This window comes from Nylanderia fulva, unplaced genomic scaffold (genome assembly GCF_048542155.1).
Source record: "Nylanderia fulva isolate GAGA-0341 unplaced genomic scaffold, ASM4854215v1 Scaffold26, whole genome shotgun sequence".
In the NCBI taxonomy this organism is placed as follows: domain Eukaryota; kingdom Metazoa; phylum Arthropoda; class Insecta; order Hymenoptera; family Formicidae; genus Nylanderia; species Nylanderia fulva.
The window spans coordinates 2,701,678-2,722,859 of record NW_028190325.1 but is presented as its reverse complement, the minus strand read 5'-3'; the positions used below and the strand labels follow the sequence as shown (position 1 = coordinate 2,722,859).

The following is a 21,182-nucleotide window of genomic DNA, read 5'->3' as shown; positions in this document are numbered from 1 at the left end:
TTATCCAAATAGTTACTTGTTTATATATATGTATGTGTGTGTAAAATAACACAATAAGATAATAGCTTCAAAGCTATTTCCTAATTATCCTGTTATGTTATTTGACATATATCACTGTTCAACTGTCTTGACATTTTCTTGACACACCTATTGCGTGTATCTTATCAAAGTTTTTTATTATTGATATCAGCAACTGGATCAAATTAATGTAAGGTGTATAACATACTAGTTCTTGTTCGAACGTTTTTGATTTAAGAAAAAAGTGAAGAAAAGTTGTAAATTTTACGACCAATATTAAGATAGTGTCTGTCCAGTTGTCAAGTGAACTTGTTAAAATGAAACATTGATAAAGAAGCTTCTTGTCTTAGATAATATATCTTGATAAAATCTTTTGAGATAGAATTTCTTGATATATTGCTCAGTACTCTTCAAGTCTACTTTAACTCAAGTAGTTTTTGTGAATAATTATTTATAATTAATTATAATTTATCTAATTAATTTATATGAGTCAAGTTTTTATTTTATCTTTATTTATTTTACTTTAATCTGTAGTGTGGAAATAAAACAAAAGTGATACGCGAATTTATATACGAGGTAAGTAAATTTAAAATTGGATCTATTACTGATTTTTCACTTTAATCAAATAAAAAAATACTAAGTTTCAATAACAGGCTCTGTAATATAAATCTAAATCATAAGAAGGCGTGAAGAGCTAAACGCGGATGTTGCTATAGAAACAATGGATTTAGATTTATAAAAAAATACTAACTGTAGGCCAGTCATTTTGCTTCTTTAAAACATTCATTACATAACATCTCACGATTTTTCTGAATTACAAAATTTAATTTTAGTCATATTATTGTTATAATATAGCACGCTTATAAAATCAACTACAATGAACAATTTAGTGCTTTTCCTATCAAAACATAAACTTATAATATCAACAATAGTCGGTGTGACTGCTGGAATAATATGCGGTATGAGTCTGAAGCATTATACCAGAAAATCATGGTCTGATCGAGATATCATGTATATCAAATTTCCTGGAGAGATATTTCTCAGAATGGTGAATTTTTTAATATTACCGCTTATTACATCCAGCATTATAAGTGCTACTTGTAATCTCAGTAAATCTGGTAAGTATATGCTGATCATTTTTTTAAATACACAATTTCTAGATATTTTTCGTATTTAAAAAAAATTAATTTTAGAAAATATAACACTTAATTTTTTAGAATATATATTATAATTACATAGGACCAATTAGATTGATGGCATTATATTATTATCTAACGACTACTACAATTGGAATAATTTTATGTGTTATACTTGTTGAGACTATTCGACCGGGTGAATTGATGAGAAGTGAAAACATAACTGTATCGACATCTACAAAAACCTTTATGGCAGTCGACACAATTCTAGATTTATTTCGGTAATTAAATAAATTCAATTAGTTTGCAATAATTAAATGAAGTCTCCGTTTATCATTTTATTGTTAGTTTTTTCACTACTATATTAAAATTAAAATTAATATATTCTCGTGAGTACAATTATTTAAAATAAAACATAATGTAGTGAGAAACAAGCTGCAATAAATTTTAATTAGTTTTTCAAAGAAAATATATTTTGCGAGAAGATAAGCAATTAAAACAAGTATATTATATGCGTCTTATCAATACGCTTGAAAAATCATTGGAATTAATAAGAGAATATATTTTGCGAAGAGTTAGTTGCTAATGCATTTCACGAATGTGTCTTTTAATATGCTCGAAAAATAGTCTGAGTTAATAGGAGAATATATTTTGCAAAGAGGTAGCAGTTCATAGCGCAGCAAAAATGTCCGAAAATTCATTTTAGTTAATAGGAGAACATATTTTGCAAAGAGGTAAGATTGGTATCGATGTCGGTAATTACCGATGGTAACTTATCAACGTTGATAATTTACCGACCGTCATTATTGACATACCTCTTCGCAAATATGTTCTCCTAATAAAGACCTCTTTGCAAAATATATTTTCCTGTTAACTTAAGATGAATTTGCAGACATTTTTGCTGCACTACGAACTACCATCTCTTTATAATTTTTAATATATTCTCGCGAGTACAATTATTTAAAATAAAACATAATGTAGTGAGAAACAAGCTGCAATAAATTTTAATTAGTTTTTCAAAGAAAATATATTTTGCAAGAAGATAAGCAATTAAAATCATTGGAATTAATAGGAGAATATATTTTGCGAAGAGTTAGTTGCTAATGCATTTCACGAATGTGTCTTTTAATATGCTCGAAAAATAGTCTGAGTTAATAGGAGAATATATTTTGCAAAGAGGTAGCAGTTCATGGCGCAGCAAAAAGGTCCGAAAATTCATTTTAGTTAATAGGAGAACATATTTTGCAAAGAGGTAAGATTGGTATCGATGTCGGTAATTACCGATGGTAACTTACCAACGTTAATAATTTACCGACCGTCATTATTGACATACCTCTTCGCAAATATGTTCTTCTAATAAAGACCTCTTTGCAAAATATATTTTCCTGTTAACTTAAGATGAATTTGTAGACATTTTTGCTGCACTACGAACTACCACCTCTTTGTAAAATATATTCTCTTATTAATTCAGGCGATTTTTCGGACATAAAAGACATAAAAGAGATAATTGGAAAAAATATATATACATATAAAATTATAATTTTTTTAATACATTGACAAAAACATTTAGATATAAATAAGGAACAAATTCACGCTTTAATATTCTAGTTTAATTTTATAAAACATGATGAAGACAAGTTCTTTACCACCAGTGTTCAAAAATACTTTGTAGAATAATGAAAATCTAATTTGTAACAAAATATATATATTTCTTTTTTATATTTACAGTAATTTATTCCCCGAAAATCTAATACTTGCATGCATGTATCAGGTATGTTGCTTTACAATCATATGCAAATATATGATTTGTAATTACTTTAAAAAGTATATATATATTTTTTTTCACTACAGCATCAAACTGTCCTGGAAAAACCAGCCAATGCAAATACAGGTACTGCCCAATGTGTGTTAAACATTGGCTGTTTTAATTTTTTTATAGCTTTTTGTATTTTGTATTTTAATAAACTTATTGTAACGCTTTATTTCAATTAATTTTTGAGATACAATTAGAAAGATTTGTATAAATGTGATGCTTTAAAGATATGTAAATAAATGATATTAAAATGATATGTATTTGATAATGATATATATTTTTTGTGTTATTTAAAATATATATTTCAACAAAGATGTTTTAAAGCTAATCTTAGGAGATTTGTTTTAATATATTATAGTACCAATAGAAGAATGGTCTATAACAAGCGAAAATGCAGCAGGAGCAAATGTCTTGGGTTTAGTATTTCATAGTCTATTACTGGGTCTAGCAATTGGAAATATAGGTACAAAGGGAAAACCATTATCAGATTTTTTCAATTGCCTGGCTGATGTTATGATGAATATTATAAAATGGATAACATTGTATGCATCATACTATATTATATTATTACTATTAGAGATAAAATTATCTTTATATAACTTTTTAACATATTTAATAATAAATAATTATAAAATATGTATTATATATATACAATAGATTGCATGCATTAATAACAATAAACTTTTTTGTTTAGAATAGCACCGATAGGCGCATCATTTCTTATTGCTGGTCGAATTCTAGAAATCGATGATTTTGGTAATGTGATAAGCCATTTAGGATTTTACATCTTAACTGTGTTTATTGGTCTAATACTACAAGGTTTTGTAATACTACCCTTCCTTCATTACATCATCACAGGTAAATCACCTTATAAAATTATATTCAAACTTGGTCCATCCTTTGCAACAGCCTTTGGAACATCGTCAAGGTAAAAACATAAGATAAAAATAATTGACGTTATAAAAATTTGAGAAAACCTTATTTTTTAATTTCATAAAATTTTTAATTATACAAAATTATATATAATCTAGCACTGCCACCGTTCCATATACAATACAATGTTTAGAAGATCTTGGAATAAATTCTAAAATAACAAAGTTTCTTGTACCAATTGGAGCAGCAATAAATATGGACGGGATAGCCCTGTATGAAACCATTGGAGCGATATTTATTATACAATTACGTGGATTGCAATTTTCATTATTTAAAATAATAATTATCAGGTTGGTAATAAGAAAATAGACATAATTGAACTCTGACACAATGTTTGGAGAATATTCTTTGCATAAAATTTAAAAATAAAATAAAATTGTATATGTATGTATTTTCTGCCTACAATTTTATATTTTACATAATTTCGTTATTCTCTTTTCAGTATTACATGCACAGTATCGTGTGTGGGCGCTGCTGGAATACCTAGTGGTGGTTATATGATGTTAATAATGGTATTAAACTCTATAGGAGTACCCGTTGAAGATGTTACATTGATTATTGCTACGGATTGGTTTGTGTAAGTATATCATATGATGTTATTATTTATTTTTTTACATTATATTTTTTCTCTTTTTTAAACAGAAGATAGACAAAAATATAAATTTTTTTGAAATATAAATTTCATTAATTATCTATATTTAATAACAAGAAAATTTATTATTTTTCAGTGATCGTTTTAGAACAACTATCAACATTATAGGCGATGCACTTGGTGCAAGCATTATATCTCGCTTTTGCAAAGAAGATTTAAAAGAAGACGAAATGTGTCCATTAGAAACAAATGTTATTTGTAATGTATCTACATAAATGCACTGCATAATAAAAGTTAGAAGAGATTTTATAACATAGCATATAATAGCAAAATTTACTAAGTATTGCGTAATAACTTACTCAATTAAATCTTCCTTATAATGCTCGTTGTACTCAGTGTAAATATAAATATGAAAAAATTTAAGAACAAGAGAAAAATAGTGCAATGCTGTAATATACATAATGTAGCACTGTAAAACATTCATATTTTGACAAAATGTGCAATACATTTATTTAATTGCTTCGTTTTACTTACATCAAGAGTTAGATTAAAATTTAGTCAAGTTAACTTACTAATTTTTTTAGTTTATATATAGTTTTAATTTTTAAATTATTGTTGTATTTTTGTACATGTATGTAATATGTAATAATACAATTGTATAAATTGCAATTATAATAGAAATATTACAGTCTTTTTTTGTAGTAAAAATGAGCCTCTTTCTGTAGCAAAAATATATTCTATGAAAAATAGTTAAAACCTAAAATACATCTTAGAATTATGTAAAAAATTTTCTTTAAGTAAAACAATGGTTGTCTTTAAAAAATTGTTGCGCAGAGACATTAGTACAGTTTTTACGAATTTTTCTCATTCATTTGAACGATTACACTTTTTACCTCTGTATACGCCTGAAGACCATATTCTCCGAGTTCTCTTCCATGTCCAGACATTTTATAACCACCAAATGGAACTTGAGAAATAATAGCATTGTACGTATTGACCCTACATAAAAATTAACACAACAATGAGATTAATTTAAATCTTGTTTTTTAGACATTCATAACGATTCATTCTTTATGATATTTTTATACAACTTACCATACAGTACCAGCACGAAGACCCTGCGTTATATAATTTGCTTTGTCAATATCTTTTGTGAAGACTGCAGCAGCTAATCCATAATCGGTGTTATTAGCACGTTCAATAACTTCGTCCAAATCATCGAACTTTAAGATCTGCTGAACCGGACCAAATATCTACAAGAGAGTCGCATGGATTTTTTAATGAACGTGTTTTCCATCATCATTTTTACAATAATAAAATTATGATTTTAATGCTCACTTCTTCCTTAGCTATAGTCATATCATCTTTAACATCTGCAAATACTGTTGGAGCGACAAAGTATCCTTTATCGCCAATGCGTTCACCACCTGTTACTAAACTAGCACCTTGTTCTTTACCGGATTTTATCAAATCCATAATTTTGTTTACTTGCTGTTCGTCAATCTAAATATATAACAATAATATTAATTAAAATTTTATATAAAAATTAATTTCTATAAATATCTGTTACTGAATTCGGATATACCTGTGGGCCTTGTTCTATTTTCAAATCAAATGGATCTCCCACGGTCCTAGATTTGGCGCGAAGCGCACTTTTTTCTACAAACTCATCATAAATATTTGCTTGAACAAAAGTTCTAGATCCTGCGCAGCAACATTGACCCTGGCACAAATTTAAAAAAAATAAGTGTAACATCAAAGAAAGAATAAAAAATTCAAATAAAGCAGGAAATTATATGTCATAAATTACCATATTAAAAAATAATCCAAAATGTGCTGCTTCTACTGCCTGATTTAAATCGACATCCTTAAGAATAATATTAGGAGATTTTCCACCTAATTCTAATGTAGTTCTTTTTAATTTGTGTATAGCAGCATTTTGACTTATTAACTGTCCAACTTCTGTAGATCCCGTAAATGCGATTTTATCAACTTTATCATGAGTTACTAATGCTGCTCCAGTTTTACCAAAACCGGGAACAACATTGACTACTCCGTCAGGAAATCCGGCTTCTTTGGTCAATTGTGCTATATAAAGTGCTGTTAACGGAGTCTGTTCTGCAGGTTTTAAAACGACAACGTTTCCTAAAAAGATAAAATAATAAAATTTAATTATTTTATAAAGAACTCTCTTATATCATCAAAGATACTGAAAACATTTTATTAATTACTAATGTAATGAAATATATAATTTGTATATTTATGATCACCTGTAGCTAAAGCTGGTCCTATTTTCCAAGCCATCATCAACATTGGAAAGTTCCATGGAATAATTTGACCACATACTCCTACTGGCTCGTGTCTAGTATATGCAAAAACTTTTCCATCAGCTGGTATAACTTTTCCATGATTCTTGTCAGCCCATCCTGCATAATATCTTAGCACTTGAATACTAAAGGGAACATCTACATGGTATGCAGATGAGTAAGGTTTGCCGTTATCTAAAGTTTCTAAAGACTGAAATACATAATAAAGATAATAGAATTATTATTCGTAAAAAAATCAAACATTTTTTTGAAAGTTCAATTATTTCAATTTGCTGTTTTGGAATATCATTATAATCTTGCAATTATTTTATTTCGACTTTGCCGCTTTTCTGTTTTCGATGATAATTAAGATTCATAACGTTTCACGTGTTAATTATTACAATTATATAATCTCGATGTTATATATAATTATACATATATATTTAATTAGTAATTTATTTGATGTATTTAAGTAATCATTGAAAACAGTGTGATTGATATCGTTGATCTTGAAAGTTATCGTTAGGATTATATCTTAAAATTGCGAACAACAAAACATATTTGTTTTAATCAATCATAACAATTTTATTATTTGACCGCTATTTGACCTAATCTTTCTTATGTCAAAGTTAGAAAGATAAAAAGTTAGAAAGATTAAAATAAAAAAAATATTAGAAAGCATTTTTTTACTTAATATTATTTCAAATTAATATTTTATATATAGTATCAATGCATTTTTTATTTTACATTTCATATATTGATAGCATCATACTATATAGTTTTCTTTTTAAATATTTTTATAAAATAATTTTCTAAATTATTAAAAATTTTTTAAAAGAAATCTTAAATTAAGTTTTCATTTACGCGTTTTCTTCTCAATTAATGGTTCAAATCTACTTTTCACATAAAAAGAACTCGAGACAGTTTGAAAATTAGCAGTTTTTGGACTGGCGGACGCGTGGCTACATCGAGAGACAATATTAATCATAATAATTGATTAATGAATTATGTACATCGTAAATCATATTAATCGATTTATTTTTCGGAATATCAAAATGATAGAAAATTGCCAGATGTGCATAGCGATACAGTTTGATTATAGTGATTACGTATCTTATCGATGAAATTTAATCCTTTTAGAGTACTTACTAATTGCTTCTATATATATAAAATATATATATAGAGAAGAAGAAAGTGAGACATGTATCCTCAGATGAGTTCAAACACTCATTATTTTCGATTCAAGCTTTTTTCGAAAAATTTTTGCAATATTTTATAAAATATTTGCTATATTTTCTATTATTCTAATAAAGATAAATATGAGAGAAAGAGAATATTATATTATTGAAATATGTATGATAATATTTTACCGCAAGATATTTATGGTCACGTTCTATCAAATCTGCTAATTTATTTAAAAGAACTCCTCGCTCAGATGCGTCCATAGTTCTCCATGGTGAATTCCTTTTAAAAGCCTTATTAGCAGCTTGTACAGCAAAATTAATGTCCGCGCTATCACCTTCTTGTACTTCGGCAATTACTTCGCCAGTAGCAGGATTGATGGTGGGAAATGTCTTTTCACTTTTAGCTTTATGCCAGTCATTATTGATAAATATCTGTAATAAAATAAAAAATATTTTTTTCATATAACGATAAACTTTATACATATACATATACATATTATAGAGCAAAAAATGTAATATGACTATGCTTTGATTATTTCAAATAAAAAAATATCAGTAATTCGATTTTTCACAACAATTATTGAAATACAAAAGTGACTATAATTGAACAAAATCAAATAGATTTTGTTTATATTTCTTTTTGTAAAATATCTTCTAGCACATATAAATATTAAATTGCTGCTTTTCTATTTTTCTAATAAAATAATTTTTTTAAAGTTTTTTTTCATCAAATCACTATCCCCTGAATTAATAAATTCGAACTTGATTAGTGTTATGATTTATTATCCTTAAAAAATGAAAAAGTGACCACATACTTTACGTGTCGATTATAAATATCTAGTATGCATATTATTACGCATAAACAAATACGTTTTTCGTTGCAAGAAAAAAATTTATGACAGCAGATAGATGATCTCTCAAATGACACCAGTTTAAAAAAATGTATTTAATAGACGTGTATATATTTTTTGAGAGATCATCTATCTGCTGTCAATTTTTTTTCTTGCAACGAAAAATGTATTTGTTTATGCGTAATAATATGTATACTAGATATTTATAATCGACATGTAAAGTATGTGGTCACTTTTTATATATAGAGACTTACTATATATATATATAGAAATAATTTAATGTATGTAAATTATATGTATAATATTTATATTCTTTTTTACTCAGCTTTTTACATTATTTATTTCAAAAAACGTTTTTTCCCTAAATTAAATTTTAAATAAGATTTCGATTTACATACAGAATAATTAAAAAAATAGAATTTGAAAAATAAAAAATGTAAATTTAGATATATTATTTTAATTTAAATCATTATGGTCAACTTAATTATATAGCATCCTGTATTATCTGAGAACTACATAAAAGTTTAATAATGAAAAACGTCATAATCATTGTGTAATAAAATAAACGCAAAATTCTATTTTTTCTCTTTGTTTTTAATCCAATAAAGAACAACTTCTATAAATATCGAAAAAAAATCTTATTAGCTGTTTTTACATCATCATAAATTATAAATAAACATAAAAACGTCTAAACATTAAAAAAAAAATTTTTTTGATGACTTTATATGACTAGACAATTTTACAATGTTTTCAAGTTATCTGAAATGATAATGGAAGCAAATAAGTTGTTTTGTATATATATAGATATTCGTATGAATTTTCTCATGTTTTATGTATTTTAAGCGACAATTATATCAGATCGGAAATACGTCGGCCTGTTTTCTCGTTGTTCCATGCATATATTTATTTCAAAATACACTAAACATTCTATTCAAAAATTATTCTTTTATGCGTGATAACATTGTTCATATATATAAATATTTAATCATTATACAGATATAAATTAATGCATTTTGGAATCTAAATTATAAAAAACTATTCTTCTTTCGAATAAATATAATTTTTTAAAAATACATGAGTAATGTGTGTACGATAATAAAAATGAATTTATTTAAAATTTCGTGTTTTTTAGTAAAAAGTTTTGTACGTTATGTATATACAATAATTAATAAGCGTAATGCACACACACGCACACGCACACGCACACACACACACACACACACACACACACACACATATATATATATATATTATTCACGTACGTATACAGGGTGTTATAAAAATACCAGAATAGCAGACGAACTCGAAAAATATGAGTCCTAGAAAAATGCTAAGTACTGGGTTTTTATGATTTTTTCCTGGCTATCTGATAGTGATCTTAGAGTTATTCTGCTGTTCCGGTACTTTTATAACACCCTGTATATATTCTTCTATATCATGGATATTTTTTTTAATGATACGATATATAGTATGCTCTTTTTTTCTAACCCTCTTCCAATATTTTCTATTTCATTACAAAATAAATTGCTCTGGCAAATAATGCATATTATCTCCGAGTTATATCAGGGCTTCGATTGTGTAACTTTTTCTAAAGTAAAAATGTGACAAATTTCTTCCAATCACACATCGATTTTCTTTTAAAATTAATGCGTAATTGGCGAAAATTTTTCACTTTTCACGTTTCCACTTTAGAAAAAATTACACAATTGACCTCCAGAGAGTTTATATATGATAACCCGTTACTAAGATAAACAGGATTCGTTTGTAATATGCCGTAAATTATTGTACAATTGTAAGGTATGTACAATTACATACATATATTTTTATACACTATTTTTAGGCACTTTCGCGAATTTCAATACTTACGCCAGTATATAAAATCGGCGGATTTACATCTGGTGCTGGCAAAGCCGCGGATGAGAAACACCGGAAGTGTTGAAATTTCCTCAGCACACGCAACATACCGCCGAATGATGTTTATGCACGAAAGGAATGAAGCTACGAAGTGCGAAACTGTTTCAATCGGAGTCACGCTTCCATCTCCACTGCACATGACAATAAAAGATCTAGGAACTCCGAGATTACACTGTTTGCATTTGCGCGTGCTCTATATCCTCTTGATTAAATTACTAGTGACATTTGACGACTTCCGCTTCTTAAATGGCTATTTAATAGTTAAGATGATTTCTTGAGAATTTTATAAGTAGTTTTATAAGTAGTCATATAAATCATTTGCGTTTGCTAATTAACAACACAATTAAAATCACATTAATGAATTACTAAGGAAATATATATATATATATATAGGAATGGAATTATCTTATAGAATTGAATCAGAAATTGATAGATTACATTTATACATTTTTCCTTCCTCTCTGTACAAAGTCATATATCAAAAAAAGATTTGTCATTAGAATAATTTTACCCTATAAATTAAAAGTAGATTAATACAAAATATTATGTGTAATATGATTATAAAATAATTGAGAGCACAACACATATAATATATTTGATTTTTTCTAATGTGAAAAAATGCCAAAGATATACAAAATGGTAGAAATCGATCATTAAAATAGTAATGACATAGATAAAAAAGTTCTCGACTTATTGTTAGTTTTGCTTTACAGATAAGGAAATTTCGAAATGATGCTAATTACGCATTTGTTTTATAAAGCAACAATTTTAACTTTAATATATATACACAGATATTTTACATATAAAAATATATTTTGTCAAAATCAAAATAAACGGATATATTTTATACATTTATTTTAATTTTCATATATTCTCTCAAATATTTTATATCATTTATCATATTGACAAATCTAAAGTCATATTAAACAGAACTGATACTTCTTTTTCTTTTTTTAGGTTCACGATTTTTCTCCACTGCATTATCACCATTTCTTTTTTGTATTAATTTTGAATTCGTGGACTTGTTATATTCACTTGAATGTCCATTTTGACTAACTTCCATCTTATTTATGTCATTTTCTAGTAAATTGACAGTGCTAAATTTAAACACTTCTAAATCTTTAGACATTGCTTTTCCACGCAATTCACGTGCTTCTTTCTTTAATAATTGCTTCTCCTTTGTATTTGTTTTCTTTTTCTTCTTTTGTACATTTTTACTATGTACAGTTTCTTTTTCTTCTTCTGAATCACTGATTTTTCCATTTTGAGATGTGACATTATTTTGTTTTCCCTTATTTTGTAAAGCAATATCAGTTGAGCCATTTGATTGATTAATTTGCTTTGTTGATTTCCTGATGACAAAAATTATAAATATTGAATATATAAATATTAAACAATACAAAGCTTTTAAACTGAATATAAATATGAATATAAAAATAAAAATCTCTAGAAGTTATAAATTATATTCTTGCACTTACACATTGAGTGAAATTCCTATCTGTATAGCAAACTTTTTATATGCACTTTTCAATTCCGTAGAAAAAATGCTTTGGTTTTCATACATTGTTACAAGTGTCATCTTAATGGTTTGCCAATTCCACACTTGTGGCAAATGATGTGCATAAACAACTTGTAACAGTGTGAAGAGCAGACAGACAAATTTCTGTAGAACCTTCTTTTGTACACTGGTATCATTATATGAAATAAATCGTCCATTATCGCTTACACGTGCATTGCATAATTCTTTGCATAAGTCTATGATATTTTCACAAAGCATTGTTTCTAATTTTATTCTCACGTCGGTATAGTTTGTATCCATATTCAACAAACGATTATTCCTATATAAAATTATTAATAACTCAAGCGCCTGATTTCGACGAAAATATCGAATATTGCTATCAAACGCAGAGTTTACCTAAATAAATAAAATAAAATATTATAACAACATATATTTCATATTGACAGACATATCTCTTTAACAAACATACCAATAAAAGTGCTAGCTGCCAATTATCTTCCCAGCACAGTTGCAAAACACTCTTAAATAATATAAGCGAAAGTTTGCAGTCCCTTCTTCTCATGAATGTAGTTAAGTTTCTGCTATAAATTTCTATAACACTTTTGCTTGATAGATTTGCTTGTTGTATACATTTTACAAGAAAGGTACAGCATTCTGCCACATTTTCATTTATTTCTTGACAGATCAAAGCAGATCGCTCTCCTTTTTCGATTACAGCCTTAAAGAGAATATTTAATCAGCAAATTATAATTTATATTTAATTATTACAAATAATACAAATAATTACCTTCAGTACTGTAGTTAACAAAATATCATCAACACCTGTTGTATCTTCAAACTTCTTTGTCGTTGATAATTTTTTTAAACAAGTCTGAACTCTATGTTTAAGTGGTTGCTGATGTGGATCCTTTATACAAAATTCTAAGAGAGCAAACAGCGGTACAATCATATCTAAAGCAACTGCCATAGATGGGCAAGTCCCTAAATAAATATCCAACAAATCTATAACACGAATTCTGAAATGTGTCAATGCTTCATTTGTTTTTTCTTGTTTTTTAGAACGACCTTGACGATTTTCTCGTAAAAGCTTGAAAGCTGCTGCTAACGATTTATCTAAACGTTTGCCTTCTTCTTCACCTATTTTATCTACGTCAATATCATCATCATCATCATCAGTTTGAGTTGCAGCATCACCTAGAGCTTGACGTACTGCCATTCTTACTTTATCAGTTACTGTTTCATCGTCATCATCATCGTTATCATTATCGTTATCGTCATCATCATCGTTATCGTCATCATCATCATCGTTATCATCCTCCTTATCATCATCATTATTATCGTTATTTTCATCATTTTCATCTTTATTTATATATTTAGACTCGGATCCACTTTCTTCTGATAAATCTTCACTATTTAAAGCATTTTCTTTCTCTTCATTATCTGATTCACTTTCCATACTTGAGGAATCTTCATTATCATTTTGCTTTGCGATAAGTGGATTTTGATTATTTTTTACATCTAGTACCTAAAACAAAATATAAAACAATCAGACTAACTTAAAAAATATAAAAGTTAAAATGTTACATGCATTTACTTTCTTGATTTAAATTATAAATAAGTTACTCTTTTCTTATTAATTAGGTAACAACTTACAGCCAATATCTGATGAACAGCAGATGGAGTCAAATATGGACAGATATGTGGAAACACACTATCAACTAATGAACGCAATAAATGATTATTCCTGGATAAAAGAGATAATAAAAGATCAACTATAACTTCAACCCATTGTGGTTCTTCTGATGTAGATACATCATTGAGCTTTTTATGCTCCTTGGACTTTTTAATTAATCTCTCATAACAACATTGAAGTTCATTAATTGACATAATTGCCATTTCAGGATCTGAGAATAATTGTAGACTCATATGTAAATTCATTGTATGAAATATTGGTAAAGCAATTGCATTTTTCGTATTCTTTTCCAATTTCTCAATCAAATCTATGGCTCTTTTCCAAGCATTGGATGCTGCATCATTCAATGGTGATCTTAATTGTATCACATTAGATAGTAACTTGGAGTTCACATCATGAACGAGTGCACTTAATAAATTACGCACATTGTCCAACTTTGGCAATTTATGATCCAAAGCACGATAAAAAGAATTTTTAAATTGCACTAAAAATAATAATTAAATATATTTTAGCATATATAAATAAACAATAAGTTTTGTAAAAATATAAAATACTTACATGCTAATTCTATTCCAACATTTGACACTTCACACAACCCATAATTGAACAAAAATATCAGCTGTGCAAGCTTCCATTCTTTATCTAAGAGTATCTCTCGATGGCCTATCAATCTAAAGTTAATAGACATGTATTTAATGCAACAGATATTAAGTTATATTTTAAGCTACTTGCTCATAATAAAGTATTGCCACTCTTTGTGTTATTTAACTATCTTAAGTTTGTATTTACCTTGTTAATAATTGTGCTGCATAACTTCGCTCAGCATTTGTCCACAATTCCATTTTCATATTTTCTCTTTCTTTAATTGTTTTGTTTTCTATAATATCTCTATATAATTGGCATAACTTTTTAACACCATCTAATTTTAAATTTGCTGTAATTTTTTGGATCACTTTAATACTTGTTTTCTTTTCTATCATTAAATCACCAGGATGTAATACGAGTTTCTTCAATATATTTAATTGTATTTTTGTCTTCATATCTTTATCATTTGTAGCAGATATCACCAATTCTAAAACTTTTCTAAACGCTTTTAAAACTTCATCATTATTATTCCTTTTACAATTAGAAAATCGCTTTAACATGTGTTGCAAGAGATTTGGTGATAATAATGATGGAATTACAGTTTTATCTGTGATATTAGAAAGTAAGAGTCGTAACATTTCTGTGGCAATATATTCATCACTCTTTGATGGTTTTGTAAATTTTTTATCAATGGCTTTCCAAAAGTCTGCTATAAATTCAGTCAATATTAACTTTTCACAAAATAACTTGAACACTGGATGTTGATAAGAAGAAATTCTAGGTAAAGTCTGTAATAATAGAAAAATTATTAATTATAAAGTAATGTTTCAAATATGTTTTCATCTTTGTTAAAAATTCAGATCTCCCTAATGACATACCGTTAATATTTTGACAATATCTTCCATCGTCTCTTTAGAGATAATCTTTTTCACACCAAAGTGCTCCTTTAAAAACTTATGATTAAGTAGAGATGGATATTTATCTCCAATAACAAGTAGTAGATAAAATGTATCCAAAGTTTGTTCAGGCCATGGCTTGCCAATTTCCTTCTCAACAATCGACCAAGCAACTTTTTCCATAGATTCTACATCAAGCTGAATAATAAACTCACGAAGAAACATGACAGAGATAAATGATAGATAATTGCGTTGTTTGCCAGCATTCACAAGAATTTCAATGATCTGTTGTTGTATCTCAGTGGTACTTTTAATCAGTAACTTGGATCTTATTAATGCACCACATAGTAGTAAACGTCCCATGTATATATCAGCATTCTCCTATAAAAAAATTTTAATTATTATTTTAATATCATAAAATAACAATAAAAATTTGAAATAAGAAAGTTACAATAAAAATCATACACTTTTAGAATTTTGTCCAATTGGCTGCAATTGAGTATTCGTTATGGATAAAAGCTTTTCTATCGAAATTTCAGGATACATCATTAAGAAAACTGTTAATGTGCTGTAATTTCCTTTTCTCGTAACTGTCTGTGAAGATCCTAAACTGCGCACTAATCTAACTAGTGCATAATTTAATTCTTTGTCGTCATGATCCTGTAAAGATAAATCAATGTTGCAGTCATATGATAATTTGTTTAATACTTAATACAAGCTGATTCTCATTTCCGCAGATATAAATTAAAATAGTTCAACATAAGGTTATATGAATCAACTTACCGTATTATATTGACATAAATGGTTCAGTAATGCTCCTCCAGCATTTAATCTCACAGATTCATTGTTATTCTTCAGTTTGTTGAAGTTATCCAATATGATAGAATTCATTTTGTTCATTTCTGTTATTTAAGATGATATAATTTCGACACTACTTTTCCCACACGTGCAAACCGTGCGGTACATTGCATTACGGTAGCCATCTTGATTTTCAGGTACTTCTATAAGACTACGTTGATCAAATGAGTACATGAATAGTAAAAAAAAAAACAAAAGCGACAATTATAAAAATCGTAATATTCTTCAAATTTGAATAAGATTATACGTCCAGTCAATCGTCTTATATTTGAAAAGCATTAACATTACATTATTACATAATCAAATATCAAAAATCAAAAAATTTAAATAGATTCAAGGCTTATAATTAAAGCGTTTTGGTACACAAAAAATCTATCATCCTTCGATGAATTTACATAAATATATTTATTTGATAAAAATTGATAAAAAATTAAAATTTATTTGATAAAAAAAATTAATATAAAAATTAAATAAAAATTTAAAAGAATTGAAATAAATAGATTAATATTAAAATAATTCTACATATATATACATATAAGTTAATCAAAATAAATAATAAATTAATAAAAAATATAAAACTTATTATTTAAGAGAATTATTGACAAATAAATTTTTTCCCACCAAAATGATTTCTTCCATCCTATAATTCTAATGAAAATTCTATTAAGCCGCATAATAGGCATTAAATGAATTTTGTTCATAATTTTTCATACGTCCGATCTGCATACGGCACCAGCCAATCATGCGTCTAATTCGAAGGAAGACGTATCGTTACGTACATTCTTATTAGCCCCGTGATTGGTCGAGTTTTTTATTCGCCGCATCTGACGGATTTCTATCGTTGCCAAGCGCTAAGCCCGTCTACATAGAAGCCTAAACTATGGGCATCACGAGATCTGTCATTGTACCGATTTAAATTGGGACGTATATATTAAATTGACGTAGGCGCGCGCGCGTGAGGTTCGAAAACCCTCGTTTTAACAAAACGACCAGGAGCGGTGCGCCATGATGCACTCGCACGGTGACTGATTCGACTCACGCGGTCCCGGTCAGTTCCGTGCGTTCAATATGGCTGGTCGGGGTAGTTACGACGATTCAAGGCAAGTATCGGTCGTATTTACGGTTCTGTCAGCCGTGGAGGAGCGTCTCCGCCGATGGCGCGCTCGCGGGTCGCGAGCGGCGCGTTTGGCCGTCGAAGGTGCACACGTTTCTCGCGGAATACCTCCGTAATTTTAAGGTTAAGGTGGGCCCGTGATATACGCGCGAGTGTATGTGCGGCGCAACACCTTGCGGGACACCGTCGACACGCGGCTTTATTTTGGCCGGTGTCGATATACTTTGCTGTCGAGCGCGAACCGTCAGGACTCCCGCGGATTATTCGCGCCAAAGTCGGCCAGGAAATCGCGGGGCACGTGCGTTTGCACGCGCAAGGAAGGACCCTCTCGAGAGCGATAGCGATCGCCCACTATGTGCACGATGTGGCATTGTGATTCGCGAATTTCGAAGCAGTTGAATGCGAGGCAGGAATGACAGGATTGATTTTTGTCGTTTCATCACAAGATCCTTTATTTGTATATTTGATTTTGCATCTATATGTCTTTATAATTGGAACTGTTACACTTTTTCTATTTCAACCTAAACATAAAATTGACACTGGAACTATGTATAAAGAGAGTGAATCTTCAACTATCTTGAATTGTTTTCACCAATGTAGTCATTTATGAATGTTTAGCAAACTGATTTTGTACAAGCAATCAGATGTGTTCAATATATTGATATATATCGATTCCATAGTCATTTTGACAAATTATTCCGATGTGTATTCATGAATATTTTATAGTAATATAGTAATAATGTTTTGTGTTTTCTTAACTTTTGAGAATTAATATATATAAACAGTTAAATGTGAAACGGTAATGACAGGATTGATTTTTCTCGTTTCATGACAAGAGCCTCTATTTGTATATTTTATTTTGCATCTGTATATCTTCATAATTGGAACTGTTCACTTCGTAGACTTTTTCTATTTAAACCTAAACATAAAACTGACACTGAAACTGTATAAAAAGAATGAATCTTGAAGTATCTTGAATTGTTTTCACGAATGTAGTAATTTATGAATGTTTAGCAAACTGATTTTGTAGAAGCAATCAGATGTGCTCAATATATTGAGAAATTTTATATATTAAAAAAATGATTCCTTATTAATATACTACATTAATCAATTATTTTGACAAATTATACTGATATGTATTCGTGAATATTTGTAGTAATATGATAATAATATACTTTGTTGTGTTTCTTCAACTTTGAGAATTAAATTTTAAATGCAACAATGTAAAAATTGGAATTGTACTTACAGATATAATGATTTATAAAATATAGATGTACAATACATATAAATATACAATAGAATGTATCTAAGCACTATAAAACAATTAAAGCATGTTTTGTTGACAAAAAAAAATATTTTTTTATATGTTCAGAGATTATTCGAGTGGTCACCGTAGCAGAAAACCATTACCTACAGAACCACCATATACGGCATATGTGGGAAATTTGCCAAATGGAATTGTGCAAGGTGATGTTGACAAAATCTTCGAGAAACTTAATGTCAAAGTCATCAGATTGGTCAAAGACAGAGATACTGACAAGTGAGTATTTATTGTAGGAGAAGAAAATATATTAGTTGTATCAATACATATTAATTGCATTAATTTTAATCGTCTTATTTATAGATTTAAAGGCTTCTGTTATGTTGAGTTCGAAGACTTGGCTGACTTGGAAGCAGCATTGGAAATGGATGGAGCGGTAGAAGTAGATAAATGCCTGATTAAGATTGATGTAGCAGAAGGAAAACGAAATGATCGAGGTGGTGGCTTTGACAGGAGAGGTCGTGGTGGTACCGGTGGTGGAAGCGGATTTAAAGGACGAGATTCGGGCCGTAGTGGATACGGCGATGATTTCGATAGCAAATCTACATATTCCAGTAAGTGATGCATAACATAAATGATGGAATACATATTCATAAAAATTTTATAGTAACGCATATAAATATGCAAATGCTAATGTTTATATATACTCAAGAATTTTTTCTCTTGTACTGTTTATATGAGACTTGATTTGTTAAAATTTTATACTTAGTAGCAAAATGACAATATTTTTATTGATACAGGATACAGCGATAGAGATCCACGTGGAGGTAGTAGGCAAAGTAATGATAGATGGGATTCTAGAAGTAATAGAGGCAATTATGGCCAATTCAATGACGACACAGGTGGAAATCGTGACTGGTCACGAAGTGCATCTACCAGACCATCATATAGTAATAAACCTCCATTGCGTGCAACCGGTTCGGATCGGAAACCCTTCCCAGAGGACCCTTATCAAAAAGATGCTCCTCCTCCAGGTATGTAGATATGGCATAGTGTACATAGACATATGCAAATTTATATAATACAAAAATTTTACTTTATATCTAAAGCAAATTTTTATTACATTTATGTTACTTTAATTTATATTTAATGGTTATTTTAGACACAACTGGAAGAAAACGTTTGGAATTAGAACCAAGAACCGTTAAGGAACCTGTGAATGCAATTGCAGAATCGAGTAAAACGAGTTCGATTTATGGAGGTGCAAAGCCTCGAGAAGAAAAATTGAAAATGATGGAAAAGTAAAATTAATGATACAATCAATAGTCTCAATTTCCCTAAAGAAAAATTAGGGAAAGAAACATTGTTGACAAAATTTTAAAATCGATCCAAGGTTCCCTTATAGTTTCCTAAAAATCTAGTGGCGACTCTTCGTACATTACAATCAAATTGCAATGTCTTTTTTTAATTCTTACAAGGGGTCACCCGCAGGAAAGGTATACTATAGACGATATAAATCTATTAAAATTTTTCTAAGTTTTGCGCGTTTTTAATTAAAAATAAACTAAATTTTTCTTCTAATGTTTTTTGTATTTAAATTAACTTCTCGCGAATTCAAATGAAAATAGGATACTTGTAACTACAATATACATAAAATAGTGTGTATGCACAATGCATGCTCCAATAGTGATAGCGATTTATATACATAAACGATGATTATTAAGATACTACACAGCTGAGTTTTAATACTCGTGTCAATTTAATGTTGGGTTTTGTGTCTGTAATAATATCGAGGGTATGTGTACAAACTATCACAAATATAAAAAAATGTCACAGCATGTATATTTCATCTTATGCTAGTATTTCTTATCTGTCTCGAGACTAGCCCGCGCGCGCGCGTTTAAAGAAGTACAAAGAAAAGTTGCGATCATACACTGGTTTCATTTCCTTCCATAGAATTTTTACGTTTCACCATACGCTGATCATTGTGTGTATCAATCATTAAGAGATCATACCATTCGTTATAATATATAATAGTATATAATTGTTTAATATTACTCCAAATAATTTTTTTTCGTCGACTCGAATAATGGATTGTGAAATATAGTACATGCGAGTGGTTCAATAAATTTCTACATTCTACTGGGAACGATACAAAGGGAATGCGCCGATGATTATTATTATTATTATTATATATTAATTATGTAATGAATTAACTGTGCTAACAATGACGTTGAAAAGTTGAATTGCAAAAACGTCGTAAGAATAGCAAATAAAACGAGAATTTGAAATAATAATAAATATTATGTAAAACAATGCTTGTATATGATACTATTTCCTGAATAAAGTAGCTGTTTGCCTCGTATCTGTGCAGTGTATTAGAGTAAGCAATGTCAGTTACAGTAAAATATGCAAAATATGTAATTTGTAATTGTGAATATATATAATGCAATGCGTATTCATATTTTGTAAACTGTATCTCTAAATATACTATAAATTCAGATAAAAG

General features: G+C 28.6%; 4 protein-coding genes across 6 annotated transcripts; 2 read left to right on the top strand and 2 right to left on the bottom strand.

The window, feature by feature from the left end:
- Positions 1–120: 120 nt before the first annotated feature.
- Positions 121–4,973, top strand: LOC114942750 (excitatory amino acid transporter 3). 2 transcript variants are annotated; one of them, XM_029318185.2, is made up of 9 exons: positions 873–1,136; positions 1,258–1,435; positions 2,883–2,925; positions 3,006–3,045; positions 3,326–3,509; positions 3,662–3,895; positions 3,999–4,190; positions 4,343–4,477; positions 4,629–4,973. In XM_029318185.2, exons 1-9 carry the CDS (start codon positions 896–898, stop codon positions 4,765–4,767), a joined length of 1,386 nt encoding a protein of 461 aa, XP_029174018.2. In that variant the 5' UTR covers positions 873–895; the 3' UTR covers positions 4,768–4,973. The 2 variants fall into 2 exon arrangements, with proteins under 2 accessions (XP_029174017.2, XP_029174018.2); XM_029318184.2 differs by lacking the exons at positions 4,343–4,477; positions 4,629–4,973 and adding an exon at positions 121–594 and having other exon boundaries at positions 874–1,136; positions 3,999–4,233.
- Aldh (Aldehyde dehydrogenase) lies at positions 3,934–10,899 on the bottom strand. The gene is made up of 8 exons (XM_029318183.2): positions 10,700–10,899; positions 8,169–8,414; positions 6,763–7,009; positions 6,303–6,637; positions 6,078–6,215; positions 5,831–5,995; positions 5,588–5,745; positions 3,934–5,491 (listed from the first exon to the last, which is right to left on the bottom strand). The coding sequence occupies exons 1-8, from the start codon at positions 10,793–10,795 to the stop codon at positions 5,344–5,346; spliced, it is 1,533 nt and encodes a 510-aa protein (XP_029174016.1). The 5' UTR covers positions 10,796–10,899; the 3' UTR covers positions 3,934–5,343.
- A 362-nt stretch (positions 10,900–11,261) lies between these two features.
- Mybbp1A (MYB binding protein 1a) lies at positions 11,262–16,439 on the bottom strand. Its single transcript, XM_029318170.2, has 10 exons — positions 16,224–16,439; positions 15,906–16,100; positions 15,423–15,821; positions 14,749–15,332; positions 14,518–14,630; positions 13,920–14,443; positions 13,054–13,791; positions 12,736–12,984; positions 12,226–12,662; positions 11,262–12,099 (listed from the first exon to the last, which is right to left on the bottom strand). The coding sequence occupies exons 1-10, from the start codon at positions 16,338–16,340 to the stop codon at positions 11,670–11,672; spliced, it is 3,786 nt and encodes a 1,261-aa protein (XP_029174003.2). The 5' UTR covers positions 16,341–16,439; the 3' UTR covers positions 11,262–11,669.
- A 713-nt stretch (positions 16,440–17,152) lies between these two features.
- On the top strand, positions 17,153–21,038 carry eIF4H1 (eukaryotic translation initiation factor 4H1). Of its 2 annotated transcripts, none has more exons than XM_029318175.2 (5): positions 17,153–17,398; positions 18,785–18,952; positions 19,037–19,287; positions 19,474–19,707; positions 19,836–21,038. In XM_029318175.2, the coding sequence occupies exons 1-5, from the start codon at positions 17,367–17,369 to the stop codon at positions 19,976–19,978; spliced, it is 828 nt and encodes a 275-aa protein (XP_029174008.2). In that variant the 5' UTR covers positions 17,153–17,366; the 3' UTR covers positions 19,979–21,038. The 2 variants fall into 2 exon arrangements, with proteins under 2 accessions (XP_029174008.2, XP_029174007.2); XM_029318174.2 differs by lacking the exon at positions 17,153–17,398 and adding an exon at positions 17,432–17,818.
- Positions 21,039–21,182: the final 144 nt, after the last annotated feature.

Coding starts and splice junctions, on each gene's coding strand:
- LOC114942750 (XM_029318185.2), top strand. CDS start 896: ATGAACAATTTAGTGCTTTTCCTATCAAAACATAAACTTATAATATCA. Junction 1,436..2,882: donor ACAATTCTAGATTTATTTCG/GTAATTAAATAA, acceptor TTATATTTACAG/TAATTTATTCCCCGAAAATC. Junction 4,191..4,342: donor TTTAAAATAATAATTATCAG/GTTGGTAATAAG, acceptor TTCTCTTTTCAG/TATTACATGCACAGTATCGT.
- Aldh (XM_029318183.2), bottom strand. CDS start 10,795: ATGTTGCGTGTGCTGAGGAAATTTCAACACTTCCGGTGTTTCTCATCC. Junction 5,996..6,077: donor AAATAGAACAAGGCCCACAG/GTATATCCGAAT, acceptor TTATATATTTAG/ATTGACGAACAGCAAGTAAA. Junction 5,746..5,830: donor TGACTATAGCTAAGGAAGAA/GTGAGCATTAAA, acceptor ACTCTCTTGTAG/ATATTTGGTCCGGTTCAGCA.
- Mybbp1A (XM_029318170.2), bottom strand. CDS start 16,340: ATGAACAAAATGAATTCTATCATATTGGATAACTTCAACAAACTGAAG. Junction 14,444..14,517: donor TGTTGGAATAGAATTAGCAT/GTAAGTATTTTA, acceptor TATTATTTTTAG/TGCAATTTAAAAATTCTTTT. Junction 12,663..12,735: donor GGCAGCTAGCACTTTTATTG/GTATGTTTGTTA, acceptor TTATTTATTTAG/GTAAACTCTGCGTTTGATAG.
- eIF4H1 (XM_029318174.2), top strand. CDS start 17,766: ATGTGCACGATGTGGCATTGTGATTCGCGAATTTCGAAGCAGTTGAAT. Junction 18,953..19,036: donor AAAGACAGAGATACTGACAA/GTGAGTATTTAT, acceptor TCTTATTTATAG/ATTTAAAGGCTTCTGTTATG. Junction 19,708..19,835: donor AAAAGATGCTCCTCCTCCAG/GTATGTAGATAT, acceptor TGGTTATTTTAG/ACACAACTGGAAGAAAACGT.